The following is a 20,623-nucleotide window of genomic DNA, read 5'->3' on the forward strand; positions in this document are numbered from 1 at the left end:
TTGCCAATTTTGCTGAATTGGCAATGGCTCAGCTACCACTGGCTATCGCAGGGTAATAAACAGTACCACAGATTTGCAATAACTTTGACTAATTTATGAAAATACACGTCTAAGCAATGATGTGTCATAGGCTTAAAGCATGGTAAGCAGATCAAGCTTAGCTGCACTGTAAGATGTCACATCTCTAGCTCATTTGCATGTTACACAATAGGGTGTCAAAGATGGCTATGTATAACAGTGTATCCATGCATGTAAATGATGTATATTCTTTAGGACCTTAATTATGACCAAGGCTAGGTCCAAGATGAAGCAGGGTGACTTTTGCAACAAAAAAAAAAAAACTCTTTCAAATGACGTAAGAGAAAAATTAAAAACTGCACAATAGAGATAGCTGCATACAAAAAATGGTGAAACTTTGCATAACAAAGTGACATGTCTTTCTCATTGTATCTTTGCTTTCAATTGGCTGCAAATCCTCCTAGTGCAAATCCTAGACATATTGGTCCAGTTATGGCCTGAATCAAAGTATAGGAGCAATGCGGAGTCAAAGTATGCCTTAAATTTCTTATTGTAACATTTTTCACATAGTTTGCTGGCCCATAAAAGGGGAGGCAAGCTCATGTTAGGTTCTAAACTTTGCACAGGAACTTAGTGCCAGTGATTGTACTAATTGAAAAAATTTCAGTCCCCTTATTGGTTTCATTGAGCTGCAATGCCTGGACTACGTGGCTGTTGTGTTATGTGGAGTGTGGTACTGTGAAGGCGACCTCCATTCAGTTGCCTGTACATCTCAAACCAATAGAAATCCAGCCGAAAAATTTTGCATGATTTTAGTTTGAGACCCTAATGAATGTCCACAACATTTTATTCAATTTGGAAAAGTCTGAGCATGGCTGATTTTCAAAATTGGTCTACTTGGAAATGGAATGACCCAAATGAATAAATATCTCACAGTATCCTACTATTCTAGGCAGGCTGCAATAAAAACATTTTACATTAAAATATAAAAACATTAATTATAATAACATAAAATGCAATCAACGCAATAAAATACCAAAATGTGGCATCAAAACAATTCCTTAATGTTTATTAATATAAGTATGAAGTCTACTACTTTCTAGATCTTTTATAAGTTGATTTAATATTTGGCACACCATATTCTTGAGCAGTTATTCTTCCCTTTAGGCTTATTATGAGAAACTGGAACGCAAGCTGTCAGAGGAGCTCTTGGGAGAGCGCATCAAACGGGAACCCACCAAACTTGTCACGCCTTACATCCAGAAAGTGGAGACTTATGAATCTGGTACAGTGATTTCCTGATGTGGAGCATATATAGAACCTACATTTACCAGTAGAAGAAATGATGATATCTTCTGTATGGAGAGGAGATTGAAATTTAATTTTTTTATTATTAAGTTCTTTATTTAATATAAATGTTAGTCAAGATGAACTGGATTGCAGTCTTCTATTTATAAAATTCTAAAATCTTTTCTTAAAGGTACCATAGTGCTGCATGGTTGATTATGATGGCTATTAGCTATAGTAAAAGAAGCCTTGACAACTGTAAACTGGCATTTTCCCAATACAAGCCCTGAGCCTCTGTGCATGCTTTTAAAAGTTAGACTAGATGAGATTGTTTGTTTGTTTTTAGTAAGACATATAAGAGCAAGGTATGCTTGTACTTAGAAAATGAATACCAGTATGCACATATAAAATGACTGTATACTTCAAACAAAAATATAGAAAAAGGTAAACAAGAACAAAGAGCTATACAAGCAAGACAAGGAGCAGAAAATCACCACAGGAATCTACTTGAAAGTCGCATCACAAAGGTTATTAGATTAACCATACACAGAGGTCTAAACATATAAATAAAAATACAAAACACTAAAATACAATAAGATATTTAAAAAATCAGATGCTTATATATCTGTTTATTTTATACTTTCATGATAAATCATCAATATATCTAATTGCTTATACAGTCAAACCTCGGTTTGCGAGTAAACCCGGTTTGTGAGTGTTTTGCAAGACAAGCAAAACATTCTCGCAAAATGTGTCTCGCAAACCGAGTGTTAACTCGATTTGCGAGCACCCCCCGATAACCGGCATCACTCCCCCCCCCCCCGCTCGCAAAGGGCCCCCTCCCGTTAGAATCGGCACCCCCCCCCTTTGGCACCGGCACTGGCACGCAGCCCACAAGAGCTGGTGCCGCTTGAAGATCTTCTTCCCAGTCTCTGCCGGCTTTGAGCATGCATCTGCACATGCTCAAGCCCTTCTAATTCTCCCTCTTGCCGAGAATCTCGGCGAGAGGGAGAATTAGAAGGGCTTGAGCATGCGCAGATGCATGCTCAAAGCCGGCAGAGACTGGGAAGAAGTAGATCTTCAAGCGGCACCGGCACTTGTGGGCTGCGTGCCGGTGCCAAAGGGGGGGTGAGTTAAAGTTGGTCGGGCGGGGGGGTGCCTGATCACGCGGGGGAGCTTTGCGAGTGGGGGAGGGAGAGCAGCGCCCTAGCCTCGGGGGGGGTGGGGTGGGAACGTATCAAAGCGAGTTTCCATTATTTCCTATGGGGAAACTCGCTTTGATAAACGAGCATTTTGGATTACGAGCATGCTCCTGGAACGGATTATGCTCGTAATCCAAGGTACCACTGTATTTAATTCTTTAGCATCCCTTTAGACCCGCACAGAAACAGATGGGTTTATGCTCCTCTGCCAGCAGGTAGAGATTGACACTAACTTTTGGCTATACCGTGTTTCCCCGAAAATAAGACACTGGTGGGGTAGAATTGCATCCATCAAAATGACTCTGGCCCCTCAAATTAATTATATTCTTTCTATGCTCCCTCTGTTATGCCGGAAATCATTATTTCATTGGCTAAATATGAAAATATCTGAATTCATTTGGAACAAGAAAAAACCTCGAATCGCTCTCGCCAAACTGAAAGCCTCTAAGATCAACGGTGGTCTCAACTTTCCTGATTTCTATCACTATTATATTGCTTCATTAGCCAAATATGGAGCTTACTGGCTCACTAATTCCTCCACTCAAAATCTTCCCACTCAAGATCTTCCTGCCTGGTTTGAAATGGAATGTTTTTTATGTACGCCTTTACACATCTCATGCTTACTAACGGTGTCAATACCAAGGCACTTAAAGAGATACTCTTTATTGGGTGCAACGCAGCATGCTCTTTATCTTATAGATACATTGACTGAAATCTCAGTTAAGGTTAGTCCACTCATGTCCCTTTGGAACAATCCCAAAATTCAAAATCACGACAAATCTCTATCATGGAAAAGGTGGCAGCGGGCAGGTATATGGTTTGTCCATCAATTGTCTACCCTCAACTCGTTAATTCCATTCGATATACTGTGCTCTACATACTCGCTACCTCCTTCTACTTATTCACAATGGCGTTCTCTCACTGGAGTGTTGCCGTCTTTACATATACGATTTGACTATATGACTTCCAAAAATACTATTTACAACTGGTCTTCTCTGTCTCTACTAAAAGGTAAGGCGATATCATCCTTCTACAGTATTTTAAGAGATCACTCCTTCACTTTTTCACCTCAATCTATGAAGCACTGGGACGCTATACTTACCACTCCGCTTTCTGACATTGATTGGGAGCTTTTCTGGTCATCAACAAATCGCCCGCTTTTAACTTCTAGAGTATCACAATCAATGTACTTCCTTATGTGGCAGGCAATATGGACCCCACTTCGCATGTGGAAAGCTAACTTAAAACAAGACTCTGTTTGTTGGAACTGTTTGAAAGAGGAAGGAACTCTTGATCATATGTTATTTCATTGTACTCTAGTCCGCTCTTTTTGGACCTACGTCTGGAACACCATACAATCTATTACTAACTGCTCAGAAGAAATCTCTATAGACATTATAATCCTTCGCTCTCAACACCCATGTTTCACACAATCAAATTGTCCACCTAAACTCATTGATACCATGTTGGTGACTGCCCTCATGCACATTCTAAAAAATTGGAAATCACCCTCGCTATTAGATTATACCTTTTGGTGGAACTCTCTGAGTATGTATCATAGATTTGAATCCTACGCATATGAGAAGAGAGTTACATTCCGAACCTGCATGAACTTGAAATACAACAAATCTCCATGGTCATTCTTAGATTCCTATGTACGCTCATCTTCTTAGACACTCCTGTTATCCTTTTCTTCTCCTCTCTTCTCTCTTTCATTTTTCTTTCCTTTTTTCTTTACTGCTCTCTCTTATCTTTATCTTATATATCCCTTACATACATTTTTAATAATTGGAGCCTTTGCTCCTATACAGTTAAACATAAATTTATATATTTTATATACAGAAAGCTTTATTTTGTTTCTATGTACTTTAAATGATTCTTGTATCCTTTAAAATACTTAATAAAAACTATTGAACTTAAAAAAAAAAAAGACACTGTCTTATATTATTTTTGGACCCCAAAAATACACTAGGTCTTATTTTCGGGGAAACTGCTCAATCACAAACCCACAGCATTTTTCTATCCCTCCCCCTCTCCCTCCCCCCAGTGCTACACAGCTGAACCCCCACCGACCCTTCCATCTCTCCCTCCCCATGCCGACCACGAGACTGACATATCATTACCTACTTCCAAAAGGCAGCGTTACGGCAGCAATCTGAACAAGCTGCTTTGGGCCTTCTCACGTCAGGAAGTTTCACTGATGCGTTGCTGATGACATCATCAGTGATGTGGCAGAGGAGCGTCTTGACGTGAGAAGGCCCGAAGCAGCCCGTTTAGATTGCTGCTGCGACGCTGCCTTTTGGAAGTAGGTAATGATATGTCAGCTTCGCAGTCAGCTTGGGGAGGGAGAGATGGAAGGGTCTCCTGCAGCATTTAGGAAGATCCCGGTACCAGCAGTGGACTTTTATTTTGCTTTCCCCTACCCCCAAAAATAAGCTTCAACTAGGGCTTATTTTTGGGGTAGGGCTTATATTAAGACCTACCCCGAAAATCATGCTAGGGCTTATTTTTGGGGAAACATGGTAGTACAAGAGGGCTGTGCAGTCCCTCTTACACTCGGTCTTTTTTCAGTCTCCAGCAGGTGGAGTGGTAGTTTCTAAGTTTCTTTATTCTTTGATATACCGTTTATCAAACTAGTACCTAAGCGGTTTAAAGTGGATTCAATATATTAAAAAAGTTAAAAAATAAAAGTTTTACAAAGCGTAAAATTAAAATAAAAAGTAATGGCATAATAAAGGAGAGAGCAAGACGGACTGACATGTTGGAGACAAGATGGGAGGATGGACATGGTAAGTTAATAAATAAAGTGATGCCTTGGAATCCGAACTTAATCCGTTCCAGAACCCAGTTCGAATTCCAAAGCGTTCGAGTTCCAAGACAATTTTTCCCATTGAAAATAATAAACTGGATTAATCTGTTCCTCGGTCCCAAAAACTCAAATTTTAACAGTAAATACAGTATTTCTTATGTCCTTCCCTCATTTATTGAATTACCTGTAAATTGTGTCGAGCTCTATCTTTATGGAGATGATGCGGTATACAAACTTAAGGTTTAGTTTGGTTTATTTCACAACAAACTTCTATTGCAGGATCTTTCAAGATTTACAGTGGCTCTCATCTCTGTGATAAATATTGGAGGAATAAAGTTTACGAGGAATGCAAGTTAGCTGCTAATGGCCATTACAGTGTTTTGGTAAAAACAAAAATCTCTGCATGTTTTTTCTCTTCTACTTGCCGCCTTTCAGCCCCTCCCGCTTTTCGACAGCTTTGACTTTTTGTTCATTTACTTGCCTCTCACCTTCTAGCTCCAATATTCTCTTCTGCATGTCGGATTTGCCGTGCTCAGCCTGGGAGGCCTTCCTTGTGCCAAATGCTACGCTGCTCTCGTAAAGGGCTGCGATGGTCATTGCGGATCTCGTCTCTCACTCGCAATAGAAGCACGCCTTGCTCCGGATCAGCTCATCAAAGCACTTGGAGTAAAGCTTCCTGCGCACAGAGGGCAGGATTACATTTACAATTTCTTCAGGCCTCCTAGAGAATGGGTTGAAGGGAATCAGCTCTGGAGCCAGCAGGTTTCCAGCACACCAAGCACCTGTATGGATGCAGTGCATTTGCAAGAGCAGCTGGATATCAAACTGCAGCTGGATATCAAACTGCAGCAAAGGCAGGCTCGAGAGATGGGAATACATATGTTCTGTGCGTGGGGAGGTTTACTCCCAGTGCTTCGATGAACTGATCAGGGAGGTTATCATTAACTGTGCGGAGCGAGGCTTGGGGGGGGGGGAGGAACTGGACCAGATACAACAGGCTGTTGCGGACTCACTTACAAAGGCCTGCTCTCCCTGAGCGGCTCAGCAGCCATGATCCCGCCTGCAGACTTCCTGCTAAAGAATGACAACCCTCATGCTCATCAGCTGCAACATGGTCAAAAGTCCCCCCTCATTTTCTTTTCTTTAAAAAAAAAAAAAAAAAATCTTCAGGGGGCACTATGTTAAGAGTGATTTCCTGCTCTCATTGGCTAAATTGGATGTCGGTCAAGGAGCAGCTGTTTCCCATAGGATCAAAGTATAGTACACTGGATAAAATATTAACAAATATTCCAAAGCAGCATTCAGATTCTGGGGCAGAAACATACACATACAATGTGCAGGGCGTTCGGATTCCAAAGCAGAGTTCGGATTCTGGGGAAAAATTTACTACAAAAAAAAAGTTAGGATTCCAAATCATTAGAGTTCTGGGGCGTTCTGATTCCAAGGTACCACTGTACATCAAAATTTGAAAGGAAAAAAAGGGGTGGGAGGTAGAGGGGAGGAAGATACATAATGATAGGGCTCACTTAAACAGAAGTGTTTTGATGAAATTCATCTAGGAGCTATGCAGATTATGTTAGAAAGAAAGTGGATCAGAGGTTGTTAGCATCTTTAAAGAGAAAAGTCTCAAGTTTAGATTTTAATTTTTCCAGAGTTTTCTAAGCAGAGATCCAGTGGGATCCCGTGGGGATGCACTCGAGCCGCTAGGCAAAACCCTCCCTCCCTCAAACGTCAGCGCTGACATCGGGAAGACTTCCGGTTGGCTGTGTGCTGTGGCAGGACAGGTAGGGAAAAGAAGACGAGCTTCATGGCTCGAGCTCCATTTTGCTTGCAGATGAGGGCTGGGAGGCGGAACACAAAAGAGGGGGAGGGAGTGCGTTTTTGGCACAACGCATGAACTTGGGAAAGAGGATGGAGGAAGGGAGGGAAAGAGATGCTGAGGTGGGGGAGGGAGTGCATTTTTGGAAACAAGGCATGAACTTGGGAAAGAGATGCTGAGGTGGAGGGAGTGCGTTTTTGGAAATAAGGCATGAACTTGGGAAAGAGATGCTGAGGTGGGGGAGGGAGTGCGTTTTTGGACACAAGGCATGAACTTGGGAAAGAGATGCTGAGGTGGGGGAGGAAGTGCGTTTTTGGACACAAGGCATGAACTTGGCAAAGAGGATGGAAGAAGGGAGGGAAAGAGATGTTGAGGTGGGGGAGGGAATGCGTTTTTTGGACACAGAAGGCATGGACTTGGGAGAGAGGAAGGGAGGGAAAGAGATGGTTGTGTACACAGGAATGGAAGAAAGGAAAATTTTTGGTCATAGGGAGGGAATGAGGTACAAATGAGAAGGAGAAATATTGTGATGGAAAGGGAACAGTGGGATAGATTGAAATGGATGCAGTAAGAGATACGCTAGCCTCCAGCGACCACAACATAATATGGTTCAACCTTAGGAAAGGCTTCCCTAGATCAAACACGAAAACAAAGGTACTCAATTTCTGGGGCACAGACTTCGCACGCATGGGAGATTTCGTCCATCGGACGCTGCAGGACCAAGCGGAGACCGATGATGTAGAAGCTAAGTGGTTAACACTGAAATCAACCATACATGAAGCAACTAGCCGCTTCATAAAATCAGTAAATAAACGACAAAGAAACAATAAACCCCAATGGTTCACCGCAGAGATCTCGCACCTCATTAAGGAGAAGAAAAAAGCGTTTCTCTCCTACAAGCGCACGGAGAAACGAGAGGCAAAGGTAGAATATAGGACCAGGTCTACAGCGGTCAAAATGGCAGTTAGGGAGGCAAAACTTCGAGTGGAAGAAATTCTGGCAAAAAACATTAAAAAGGGGGACAAATCCTTCTTCAGGTATATTAGTGACAGAAAAAGGAACACAGGCGGGATAGTATGACTTAGAAGACTGGACGGAAGTTACGTGGAAGCAGATTCCGATAAAGCCGAACTACTGAATGAATACTTCTCCTCAGTCTTCACCTGTGAGGCACCGGGACACGGTCCGCAGTTGAAGGCAACACAAAGCACAGAAGACCTGTTTCAGAATTTTGAGTTCACACCAGGTGAAGTTTACAGTGAACTGGCAAGACTCAAGGTGATCAAAGCCATGGGACCAGACAATTTGCACCCAAGAGTGCTCAGAGAATTGAGCGATGTCCTGGCGAAACCGTTGGCTGAGATATTCAATCTCTCCCTAAGTAAGGGGAAAGTTCCCCTGGACTGGAAATTAGCTAATGTCGTTCCTCTGCATAAAAAGGGTTGCAGGGCAGAGGCTGCGAATTATAGACTGGTGAGTCTCACATCAATAGTGTGCAAACTCATGGAAACACTAATTAAAAGCAAATTGGACACGATCTTGAATGAAGGGAATCTTCGGGATCCCAGTCAGCATGGATTCACCAAGGGTAGGTCCTGCCAATCCAATCTCATCAGCTTCTTTGACTGGGTAACAAGAAAATTGGACTTGGGAGAGTCTTTGGACGTCGTGTACCTGGACTTCAATAAAGCTTCTGACAGTGTCCCACACCGCAGGCTGCTAAGCATGATGGAATCGATGGGGTTAGGAGAGACACTAACTGCATGGGTCAATGATTGGCTGAGTGGCAGACTTCAGAGGGTGGTGGTTAATGGTACCCTCTCTAAAACATCAGAGGTGACCAGTGGAGTGCCGCAGGGCTCGGTCCTGGGTCCACTCCTGTTCAACATATTCATAGGGGATCTGACTCAAGGGCTTCAAGGTAAAATAACACTATTCGCCGATGACGCCAAACTATATACTATAGTAAGTGAATGCAGTTTACAGAATTATATGGCACAGGACCTGCTTACATTGGAAAGTTGGTCCTCAACCTGGCAGCTAGGCTTCAATGCTAAGAAATGTAAGGTCATGCACCTCGGAAGCGGAAATCCATGCAGGACGTACTTCTTTAATTAGGATCTGACTCAAGGGCTTCAAGGTAAAATAACACTATTCGCCGATGACGCCAAACTATATACTATAGTAAGTGAATGCAGTTTACAGAATTATATGGCGCAGGACCTGCTTACATTGGAAAGTTGGTCCTCAACCTGGCAGCTAGGCTTCAATGCTAAGAAATGTAAGGTCATGCACCTCGGAAGCGGAAATCCATGCAGGACGTACTTCTTTAATTAGGATCTGACTCAAGGGCTTCAAGGTAAAATAACACTATTCGCCGATGACGCCAAACTATATACTATAGTAAGTGAATGCAGTTTACAGAATTATATGGCGCAGGACCTGCTTACATTGGAAAGTTGGTCCTCAACCTGGCAGCTAGGCTTCAATGCTAAGAAACGTAAGGTCATGCACCTCGGAAGCGGAAATCCATGCCGGACGTACTTCTTGAACGGAGAAATTTTAATTAGGATTTCAGCAGAACGAGATTTAGGAGTAATCATCAGTGCAGACATGAAAACTGCCAATCAAGTGTAGAAGGATTCATCTAAGGCAAGGCAGATATTGGGTTGTATCAATATTAGTTTCATCAGCCGAAAGCCTGACGTCATAATGCCGTTGTACAGGGCCATGGTGAGACCTCATCTGGAGTACTGTGTGCAATTCTGGAGGCCACATTACAGTAAAGATGTGCGCAGGATTGATTCGGTTCAGCGGACGGCCACCAGGATGATCTCGGGGCTCAAGGGTCTCTCGTACGAAGAGAGACTGAACAAATTGCAGCTCTACACTCTCAAGGAACGTAGGGAGAGGGAAGACATGATCGAAACATTTAAGTACCTCACGGGACGTGTCGAAGTGGAAGATGATATTTTCTTTCTCAAGGGACCCTCGGCACAAGAGGGCACCCGCTCAAACTCAGGGGCGGAAAATTTCATGGCGACACCAGAAAGTATTTCTTCACAGAGAGAGTGGTTGATCATTGGAACAAGCTTCCAGTGCAGGTGATCGAGGCAGACAGCGTGCCAGACTTTAAGAATAAATGGGATACCCATGTGGGATCCCTACGAGGGTCAAGATAAGGAAATTGGGTCATTAGGGCATAGACAGGGGGTGGGTAAGCAGAGTGGGTAGACTTGATGGGCTGTATCCCTTTTCTGCCGTCATCTTCTATGTTTCTATGAATGTTGGACATAGTGGTGAAGGGAATGGAGGGAGAGATGTGGCATGGTGCTGGAGAGGGGTGATAGAAGGAGAAATGTTGGGCATGGGGCTGGTGGGCAGGCACGAAAGATGAGAAAGGGATAAATGCTGGACCATGGTAGGAGGAACCAATGGACAGCAAAAGAAGAATTTACAGAAGATGGGAAAGCGGAAAAAAGAAACTGGGACCAACTTTATGGAAAAAAGTCTCCAGACAACAAAGGTAATAAATGGAATTTATTGACTATAATATGTTAGCTTTGGGAAATGTACATAGCAGATGTCTTTGTATTGTGTTCAAAAGAAAAGGAAATACATTTCTGGTTTTATTTCTACAGTGTTGAAGTACTTGCTGACCCTTGCTGTGACTGGTGGGGATTCCCAAGCACCGCCAGCAGAGGACCTCCGCTAGAGATGGCCAGAACTCCCCTCCACCAAGCACAGCAGTCGCTGGCAACATCCATGAGCCACTGAGGTGTCAGCATCTGTGTCTCAGGGACGCTACTGCTGCCTGCCAAGCTTGGCAAAAGGGATCCCTGGCCAACTGCAAATGAAGTCCTCAGCTGACAGCTTGGGGTTCTCATCAGCTGAGTATTTATATTTACATTAGAGGCTCTGGTAGAAACCCGTTTACAAAGTATGTATTCTTCCCAATTAATATTTCCAAATTAATAAAGTCTCTTTGCTTATTTGTAAATGGGTTTCTACCAGAGCCTTTAATTCAGTAGCATAATTAAATGAAATAACTATTTCTGAAGTTTATAGGGACGGGCGGGGACGGAGGGGATTCCTCGCGGGGATAGGTGGGATTTCTCACGGGGACGGGTGGGATTTCTGTCCCCGTACAACTCTATAGTGTATAAGGGATCAGAAGTTTATCTATAAAAGCTGGTGAGTTGGAATGTTTGGTTTTGAATGTAATTGGAAGTATTTTATAGGCAGTGTGTTTTACATAGAAGGGGGGTGACGTGGTAAAATGTCTTTGCTCGGTAGATTAGTTTAACCACCCGGATGGTCTCGGGACTCGAGGATCTACCATATGAAAAACGGCTTGACAAATTACAGCTATACTCGCTCGAGGAGCGCAGAGAGAGGGGGGACATGATCGAGACGTTCAAGTATCTTACGGGCCGCATCGAGGCGGAGGAAGATATCTTCTTTTTCAAGGGTCCCACGACAACAAGAGGGCATCCGTTGAAAATCAGGGGCGGGAAACTACGAGGTGACACCAGGAAATTCTTTTTCACTGAAAGAGTGGTTGATCGCTGGAATAGTCTTCCACTACAGGTGATTGAGGCCAGCAGCGTGCCTGATTTTAAGGCCAAATGGGATCGGCACATGGGATCTATTCACAGGGCAAAGGTAGGGGAGGGACATTAAGGTGGGCAGACTAGATGGGCCGTGGGCCCTTATCTGCCGTCTATTTCTATGTTTCTATGTTTCTAACTGCAGTATTTTGCAGGAGTTGAAGACGACACATCTCTTTCTGTGTTATGCCCTGATATAGGGTATTGCAGTAATCGATGTGTGAAATTGTAGGAGTGTGAATCAAAGTATTGATAGAAGGGGGATCTAGAAGAGAAGAGAAGGAGCGTATGAGTCTGAGTTTATAGAAACATTTCTGAGTAACCATGTTAATTTGTTGATGAAAAGTGAGATCTTTGTCTGGGATGATTACAAGAAGTTTGATTTTGGTATCTAAAAGAATTGTTGAATTGATGCAGATGGGTAGGCATAGATTTTCTTCTAATGAGGTAGGGAATAGTACACCCTTGGATTTTGAGATATTTCGTACGAGTTTGTTTTATTGTAGCCATAAACTAATTTTATTGAGTCTGAAGTTGTTTTCAGTTATTTCTTCAGGTGATTTTGGGTTTAAGGGATGGAGCAGTTGAATGTCATCAGCGTACATGAACACAGTAAATCCGATAGATTGTGCTAGTGTAAGTAAGGGTGTAAAGAAGATATTAAAAAGGAGTGATGAAAGGATGGAGGATGTGGTATTGTTAAAGCTGACTTTGTAATTTCTGTCTTGAAAATAATGATGTGAACCATTGTAAAGTTGTTCCTGCGATGCCAATGGATTCCGGAGGTCCAGAGATATTAGATGGTCTTTGAAATAAGAACATAAGAACATAAGCAATGCCTCTGCTGGGTCAGACCAGAGGTCCATCGTGCCCAGCAGTCCGCACACGCGGTGGCCCAACAGGTCCAGGACCTGTGCAGTAATCCTCTATCTATACCCTTCTATCCCCTTTTCCAGCAGGAAAATGTCCAATCCTTTCTTAAACCCCTGTACTGTACTCTGCCCTATTACGCCCTCTGGAAGCGCATTCCAGGTGTCCACCACTCGTTGGGTAAAGAAGAACTTCCTAGCATTCGTTTTAAATCTGTCCCCTTTCAACTTTTCCAAGTGTCCTCTTGTTCTTTTATTTTTCGAAAGTTTGAAGAATCTGTCCTTCTCTACTCTCTCTATGCCCTTCATGATCTTATAAGTCTCTATCATATCCCCTCTAAGTCTCCTCTTCTCCAGGGAAAAGAGACCCAGTTTCTCCAATCTCTCAGCGTATGAGAGGTTTTCCATCCCTTTTATCAAGCGTGTCGCTCTCCTCTGAACCCTCTCGAGTAACGCCATATCCTTCCTAAGGTACGGAGACCAATATTGGACGCAGTATTCCAGATGCGGGCGCACCATCGCCCGATACAATGGCAGGATAACTTCTTTTGTCCTTGTTGTAATACCCTTCTTGATTATGCCTAGCATTCTATTTGCTTTCTTAGCGGCTGTTGCGCACTGTGCCGTCGGCTTCATTGTCATGTCCACCATTACCCCCAAGTCCCTTTCTTGGTTGCTCTCATTCAATAATATCCCTCCCATCGTATAGTTGTACCTCGGGTTTCTGTTTCCAACATGCAATACTTTACATTTCTCAACGTTGAACTTCATCTGCCATCTCGCCGCCCATTCCCCCAATTTGTTCAAGTCCCTTTGCAATTCTTCACATTCCTCTTTAGTCCCAGCTCCACTAAATAGTTTTGTATCGTCCGCAAATTTTATTATCTCACACTTCGTGCCTGTTTCTAGATCATTTATGAATATATTAAATAACAGCGGCCCGAGCACTGAGCCCTGCGGAACACCACTCGTGACCCTCATCCAGTCCGAGTAGTGGCCTTTCACCCCTACCCTCTGTTTCCTACCCGCCAACCAGTTTCTGATCCATCTATGTACGTCTCCGTCCACTCCATGGTTCTTCAGTTTCCGGAGTAGACGTTCGTGAGGCACCTTGTCAAAGGCTTTTTGGAAATCAAGGTATATAATGTCTATGGGGTCTCCTCTGTCCATCCGTTTGTTAATACCTTCGAAGAAGTGCAATAAGTTCGTTAGGCACGATCTCCCCCTGCAGAAACCATGTTGGGTTGTTTTCAAAAGTTCGTTTCTTTCCAGATGTTCATCGATGTGTTCTTTAATCAGTGTTTCCGCCAGTTTCCCCGGAACCGAGGTCAAACTCACTGGTCTGTAGTTTCCCGGGTCACCTCTTGATCCCTTTTTAAAGATGGGCGTGACATTGGCTATCTTCCAATCCTCCGGGATCATGCCTGTTTTCAAGGATAGGTTGCAAATTTGCTGCAGTAGTTTCGCTATCTCCTCCTTTAATTCCTTCAGAACCCTGGGATGGATTCCGTCCGGACCCGGGGATTTGTCAGTTTTAAGTTTTTCTATCTGCCTATGTACATCATCAAGGCTCACTTCCATGGATGTTAATTTTTCTGCTTGATTTCCATTGAAGATTTGTTCAGGTTCCGGTATGTAGGTTGTGTCTTCGTTTGTAAATACAGACGAGAAGAACATGTTGAGTCTTTCTGCGACTTCTTTCTCCTCCTTCACCGCTCCCTTCTTGTCTCCTTCGTCCAGCGGTCCCACCTCCTCCCTAGCTGGCTGTTTCCCTTTAACATATCTGAAGAACGGTTTGAAATTTCGTGCCTCCCTGGCTAGCCTCTCTTCATACTCTCTTTTGGCTTTTCGAACCACACGGTGACATTCTTTTTGATACTTCCTGTGCTCCTTATGGTTCCCTTCAGTTTTGTCCTTTTTCCATTTCCTGAATGAATTTTTCTTATTGCCTATCGCTTCCTTCACTATTTTAGTCATCCATACTGGGTCTTTTGTTCGACCCTTTTTGCACCCCTTTCTGAATCTGGGGATGTGCAGATTTTGTGCCTCGCTCACCGTGTCTTTGAAAAAAGACCAGGCATGTTCTACTGTTTGCCATTTTTTGGAAGTGTTCCTAAGTTTCTTCCTTACCATTTCCCTCATTGCTTCATAGTTTCCTTTCCTGAAGTTGAAAGATGTCGCTATGGTTCTCTTTCCGTTCGGTATGCCTACTTCAACCTTGAACTTGATCATATTATGATCACTGTTTCCCAACGGTCCCACTACTTTCACTTCCTTTGCAGGTCCCCTTAGTCCATTTAGGATTAAATCCAGAGTGGCATTTCCTCTCGTCGGTTCTCTAACAAGCTGCTCCATGAAGCAATCTTGTATAGCCTCCAGGAATTCTGTCTCCCTAGCGCATCTTGAGCTTCCAAGACTCCAGTCTATCCCAGGATAGTTGAAGTCTCCCATAACAACTGTGTAACCGCTTTTGCATTCTCGCTTCATCTCGGCATCCATTTCTTTATCGCTATCTCCGGTTTGCCCGGGTGGACGATAGTATAGGCCCATCTTTATTTCATGCCCTTTCCTACCCGGTATTTTAACCCATAGCGATTCCAGTTTGTTGATCATCTCCGCTGTGTCCATTCTTGTCGATTGTATGCTTTCTTTTACGTATAGGGCTATTCCTCCTCCTTTCTGACCTGACCTATCCCGGCGATAGAGCTTGTACCCCAGCAGTGCTGTATCCCATTTGTTTTCCTCATTCCACCACGTTTCAGAGATTCCAATGATGTCTATGTCCTCTGCATTGGCCATGGCTTCTAGTTCCCCTATTTTGTTACTTAAACTCCTTGCATTAGTATATAAGCAGTTTAGATCCTGGCATTTTGTTGTCTTCATTTCTTTTCCCTGTGCTTCAGTCTTTGGTGTCTTCTCTTTTGCTACAATCTTTCTAACCTCCTCTTCTGGGTTAGTTGACTCCTGTAATTTGTCTCTTGTTTCTTCCCTGTCTTTTTTCCCCTCAGTATCTTCACGGGATACCTTCTTCCGAATCATCGACGCTAGGTCGACTGTCGGCTTTCCCCTTTCTCTTAGTTTAAAGCCTGTTCTATTCCTCTCTTGACGTTATTTGCTAGAAGTCTTGTTCCCGCCGTGCTCAGGTGTAGTCCATCTCTCCTGTAGAGCTTGCTCTTGCCCCAGAACGTTGTCCAGTTTCTTACGAAAAGGAATCCTTCTTCCTCACACCATCTCCTCATCCACGCATTTATTGATTGTAGTTCTTCCTGCCTTTTCACATCTGCCCTCGGTACCGGTAGGATCTCTGAGAATACTATCTTCTGGGCCCTCATCTTCAGCTTCCTTCCCAGAATCTTGAACTGTTCTATCAGCGTGCCTCTTCTGTAGTCTCTCCTGCTGACATCATTCGTCCCAATGTGGATCATTACTGCGGTCTCTTCCGTCTCCGCTCCATCCAGGATCATCCCAATTTTGTCCACGATGTCCTTGGTTCTCGCTCCTGGGAGACAGGTCACCAGTCGATCCTCTCTCCCACCTGCTATGTGGCTGTCCACATGCCTCAGTATCGAGTCTCCCACCAGGATCGTTGACTTTCCCTTCTTCAATTTTCTTTTCGGTCTCAGGTCAATGTCCTCAGCGTGCTTCACTCTCTCTTCTTCTGGGCATCGACTAGCCAATTCTTCCCCCTCGTGCGGTATTCTTCTGTGGGTGTCTTCTATGTGGTCACCTGCTTCTTGCTCCCCCTTCCATGTTGGTGTCGGGGTGACTTCTTCTTTCATACGAAGTTCGTTCTCTTCCACCCTCTTCCTGTATGCTTCCTCAATGAATTTCTCTAGTTCCCTGACTTCCTCCTCAATGTGTCTCTCTCTCGTGAAGACTTCAGCTGTCTTGATTGGGTCCTCCATGGTGTAAAGTCCTTCTAGTTCCTGTATCTTGTCCTCCAGTCTCTTGACTTCCTTCTTCAAGCTTTTCAGCTCCTGACACCGACCGCATACATATGACTGTCTCCCCGAGGGGAGGTAGTCATACATATGACAGTCCGTGCAGAACACTGGAAAGCTCATCTTCTGGTTTCCCTCTGCTTCCATTGGTGTCCTCTCTCTCTCTCTACCTGTTGCTGGTGTCCTCTCTCTCTCTGCCTGCTGCTGGTGTCCTCTGTCTCTCTTTCTCTACTTGTTGCTGGTGTCTTCTCTTGCTCTCTCTGCCTACTGCTGGAGTCCCCTCTCTCTCTCTGCCTGCTTGATGCCTCCTCAGTAACCTTGTGTGAAAGACTTGGCCCTTCTTGAGGCCCTTCGCAAAGGCGCTCGCTAATAGATGATGCTGGTGGTTAGGTCTATTAATGACAGTTATGTACAGTGATGTGCCTGAAATTCAGTTTGATATGGGTGGAGAGCATTTGTTTTTTCTGCGAAATTAGAGGGTTAAAGACCAACTTTTTTTATCAGCTTGATTAGAGTGGGTAAGCTTGCAATTGGATGGTAATTGGTGATTTCTTCTTTGGAGATGTTTGTTTGATCTTTGGAAATACTAAAGCTGATTTCCATGAAGAGGGCATGAAGCCTGTAGAGAGGCTTTTACTGTTCATATCATATAAAGAAAAGGTTCAAAAATTGTGAAATGTTTCTTGAGCTTGATAGGTGATATGGCTTCAAGAGAGTTATTTGGTAGGTTTAGAGTCAACATAGTTCTCTGGATTTCGGATTTCATCCAGTGTAGGAGTCCGGAAATCTGAAAGGGAGCTGAATAGAAGAACGTATTCAGAGGTAGGGTGTTAGTTGTTTCAGTGTTTGAGAGATTGGTGAACTTGTGAACAGTTCTAACTTCTTTATCAAAGTAGTTGGCAAGGTCTTGTGCTGCGGGTCAATTCGGGTTGGAGATAGGTTTTCTTACAAATAGAGAAAGAGAATGGACGATAGAGTATAGCACTGAAGAATTTCATGCATTTGCTATGTTTAGTGTAGTATTGTTTGTTTGCGGCCTGAAGAGAATTTTTGTAAAAAGTGGCCTGATCGTTGTATTTTCATAGTGTAGATGAGCGCTTACATCTCCACAAACATTTAGAGGAGCGTAACTGAAGACAGACAAGGGATAATTCTTGACTATACCATGGCTTCTTTTTTGAGGCAGAGCTTTTGGTGTAAGAATAGATTGGTGCCAGTGTGTCCATCATAAGTTGTGTTTTAGTGGACCAAGTTTTGGATTGCTCTTCCTAATTTAGTATGGAGAATTCTTCTAGGTGGAGTTTGAAGTTATGTGGTGGTGGTAATTTTGCTATAGTCTCGGGTATTGTATGTATGAGAGATGGGAGAAAAGTTATTATTTGGTTGTGGTAATTGTAGACTGATTAGAAACCTACAAACTTACCCCCTACTCTGGACTGATCACTATCTGAACAAAAATCATATCAATTGTGTGGCCAACTATATGTTCTTCCTCTTTCCATTGTAGTTCCCTTCTTGTTTTATTCCTGTAAACCGTGTCGAGCTCCACTCCTGTAGAGATGACGCGGTATATAAACTTAAGGTTTAGTTTAGTTTAGTGTGGGGTTACAAATGAGAAGGGTTAGAGAAAAGTCAGAGGTCAGGATTAAGGTATCTGAAATAAGAGTTATTAGTGCATCAAAGTGGATATTAAAGTCTCTCAGAGTAACTGAGTTGCAATGAGAGATACAGAAGTCCAGAATGACAGATTGAAAGGATGTCAATAAATCCCTGGAAATAGGAGGGAGTAAATATAGAAGTTGAAAGTGTAAGGGGTCAGATTGTGAAAGTGTAAATTGAAGAATCTCTGCAAATGGACAGATGGAGCTAGATATCAAGTGAGAAAGAAGAATGGTAGATGACTGCAACACCTCCACCTATCCTATTAGCATAATAGAGAGATTTGAAGTTGTAATTGTTTGGGCAGGCTTGGTTAATATATGCATCCTCTCTCTCATATAGCCAGAGACAGAGTACCATATTTTCACGTAGATAACGCGCACCCTTGTAAAACGCGCACACGGGTATAGCGCGCGGGAAACACAAATTTATGTAAAGAAATTTTTATATACCGTGCATGCCGCCCTGACTCTCCTCTGGCTGCCCTGACTCTCCTTTCACCCGCCCCGACTCTCCGTTCGCTGCCCCGACTCTCCTCTGGCTGCCCCCCCTTGAAGTCCTGTCCCCCCTTGAAGGTCTGCCTGTCCCCCCTTGAAGTCCTGTTCCCATCCTGAAAGCCTGATGCCCCCCCCCCCGACGCCCGATTCATCATCCGGAAGGACCACTCGCACCCCCACCGCTCGCACTCCCACCCCGATGGACCGCTCGCACTCCCACCCCGATGGACCGCTCGCACTCCCACCCGAAGAACCGCTCGCACCCCCACAGCCTCCCCCCCTCCCCCATGGAGAAGCTGTCTACCTTGTTTCCGGATGCCAGTGAGCCCAGCTGCTTCCTCTGCCGGCGGTCCCGCCCCTTCTCTGAGCCCTGCGCTACGCTGCTTCCTCTTCCGGCGGTCCCGCCCTTTCTCTGATGTCAGAGAAGGGGCAGGACCGCCGGCAGAGGAAGCAGCTGGGCTCACTGGCATCCGGAAACAAGGTAGACAGCTTCTCCATGGGGGAGGGGGGGAGGCTGTGGGGGTGCGAGCGGCTCTTCGGGTGGGAGTGCAAGCGGTCCATCGGGGTGGGAGTGCGAGCGGTGGGGGTGCGAGCGGTCCTTCCAGATGATGAATCGGGCGTCGGGTGGGGTGGGAACCATGTAAAAAAAATTTTATATAGTGCGCTCACGCGTATACCGCGCAAGGTTATGCACGGTTTGTAAAAACACGTATAACGCGCGCGTTATATGCGTGAAAATACGGTATATGTAATCCATGTTGCAAAATGAGGTCGGGTACTAAATGGTGGTTATTTTTAATGGAGCATCCATTTAAGAGACCGAGTTTGTGCAGTCTCTGCTGAAGTTTATTTGGGCCTGTTGAATCTGGTTAGGGAATTTTTCTGGTCCCTTTTGCTATCTAAATAGAGCTTGGAGGACCCTCTTGGGGGTTCTACTGACCTCAGGGGTGCCACACTCGAAAGGGTCGAGTCCCTCCCCCATTTCCCTCACCTCCCCAAGTTTTCTGTGTCTAGAGGAGCCTCAACTGTACGCCTTGCCACCTATAATGGCACTGACTACAGTTTAGAGTGCCATGTGCGGTCTGCTCTAACTTGAGACAGTTGGTGAGCTGTGAGAAATTTATATATAAAAAAAAAAAGACACAAGAAATAAACAACATATAGCAGGCCTGAGGCCGCCGTTTTTATACAGTGGTGTTGTACGTGGGTTGTTTAGCCCTGATTTTATCTTGGCCATATGCAAGGCTTATTTACAGGTGGCTAGGGGTCCTGCTTTGGTTCTGGGGGATTGCAGGGTCATCTGGGGGGTTTTCCTTTCCACGGCCACCCCATTCAGTCTCCTGCTACAGCTGCCTCTCTTTCCAGCCCCCTCAGCCATCATCCAAGCGGCCACGGGTGTCTTGGGATGAGGGTTCTTTTTTTCGCTGATCTGCTTTCTCTGGATGAGGATTTGGATCATGGAGAGGATTTTTCAGATCCGTTAGGGGGTTTGGATGTTTTGGATGGAGATTTTTCAGAGCGCCGGTTGGTGAGTACATGTCTGCTTTGTGCATTTTTCACTGGGAAGAGTTGTAAGAGCTCATATAAGTGTCTTCTATTTTATGCTTTGAGGAGGAAGCTAAGGACCCTCTTCTTAGAGGGATCCGTCAGCATTCCACTCTTTCCCCTTGCATCAGGATATTTGGGATGTATTGCACGCTCAGTGGAAAGTTCCGGATGCGCCTTTTTGTTTGGTGCGGTCCATGGTCAGACTCTACCCCATTCTTGATGGTGATAGAGAAATCTTTAAGTCTCCTATTGTGGATGCGGTGGTCTTGGCTATTGTGCACAGACATGCCGTGCCGGTGGAAAGCAGCTTGGCCCTGAGAGACCCTCAGGACCGTAAGATGGAAGCTCTTCTTAAATGCAGTTT

General features: G+C 44.3%; 1 protein-coding gene across 4 annotated transcripts in view; it reads left to right on the forward strand.

Moving 5' to 3' along the window:
- The window catches only part of PATL2 (PAT1 homolog 2), a 177,121-nt gene that overhangs the window by 87,055 nt on the left and 69,443 nt on the right, over positions 1-20,623 (forward strand). For all 4 annotated transcript variants that reach the window (XM_033944301.1, XM_033944303.1, XM_033944302.1 and 1 more), the window contains exon 10: positions 1,186-1,303. In XM_033944301.1, coding sequence (XP_033800192.1) covers positions 1,186-1,303 — 118 coding nt within the window. The remainder of the gene's footprint in view (positions 1-1,185; positions 1,304-20,623) is intronic.

This window comes from Geotrypetes seraphini, chromosome 5, assembly GCF_902459505.1.
Source record: "Geotrypetes seraphini chromosome 5, aGeoSer1.1, whole genome shotgun sequence".
Lineage (NCBI taxonomy): Eukaryota > Metazoa > Chordata > Amphibia > Gymnophiona > Dermophiidae > Geotrypetes > Geotrypetes seraphini.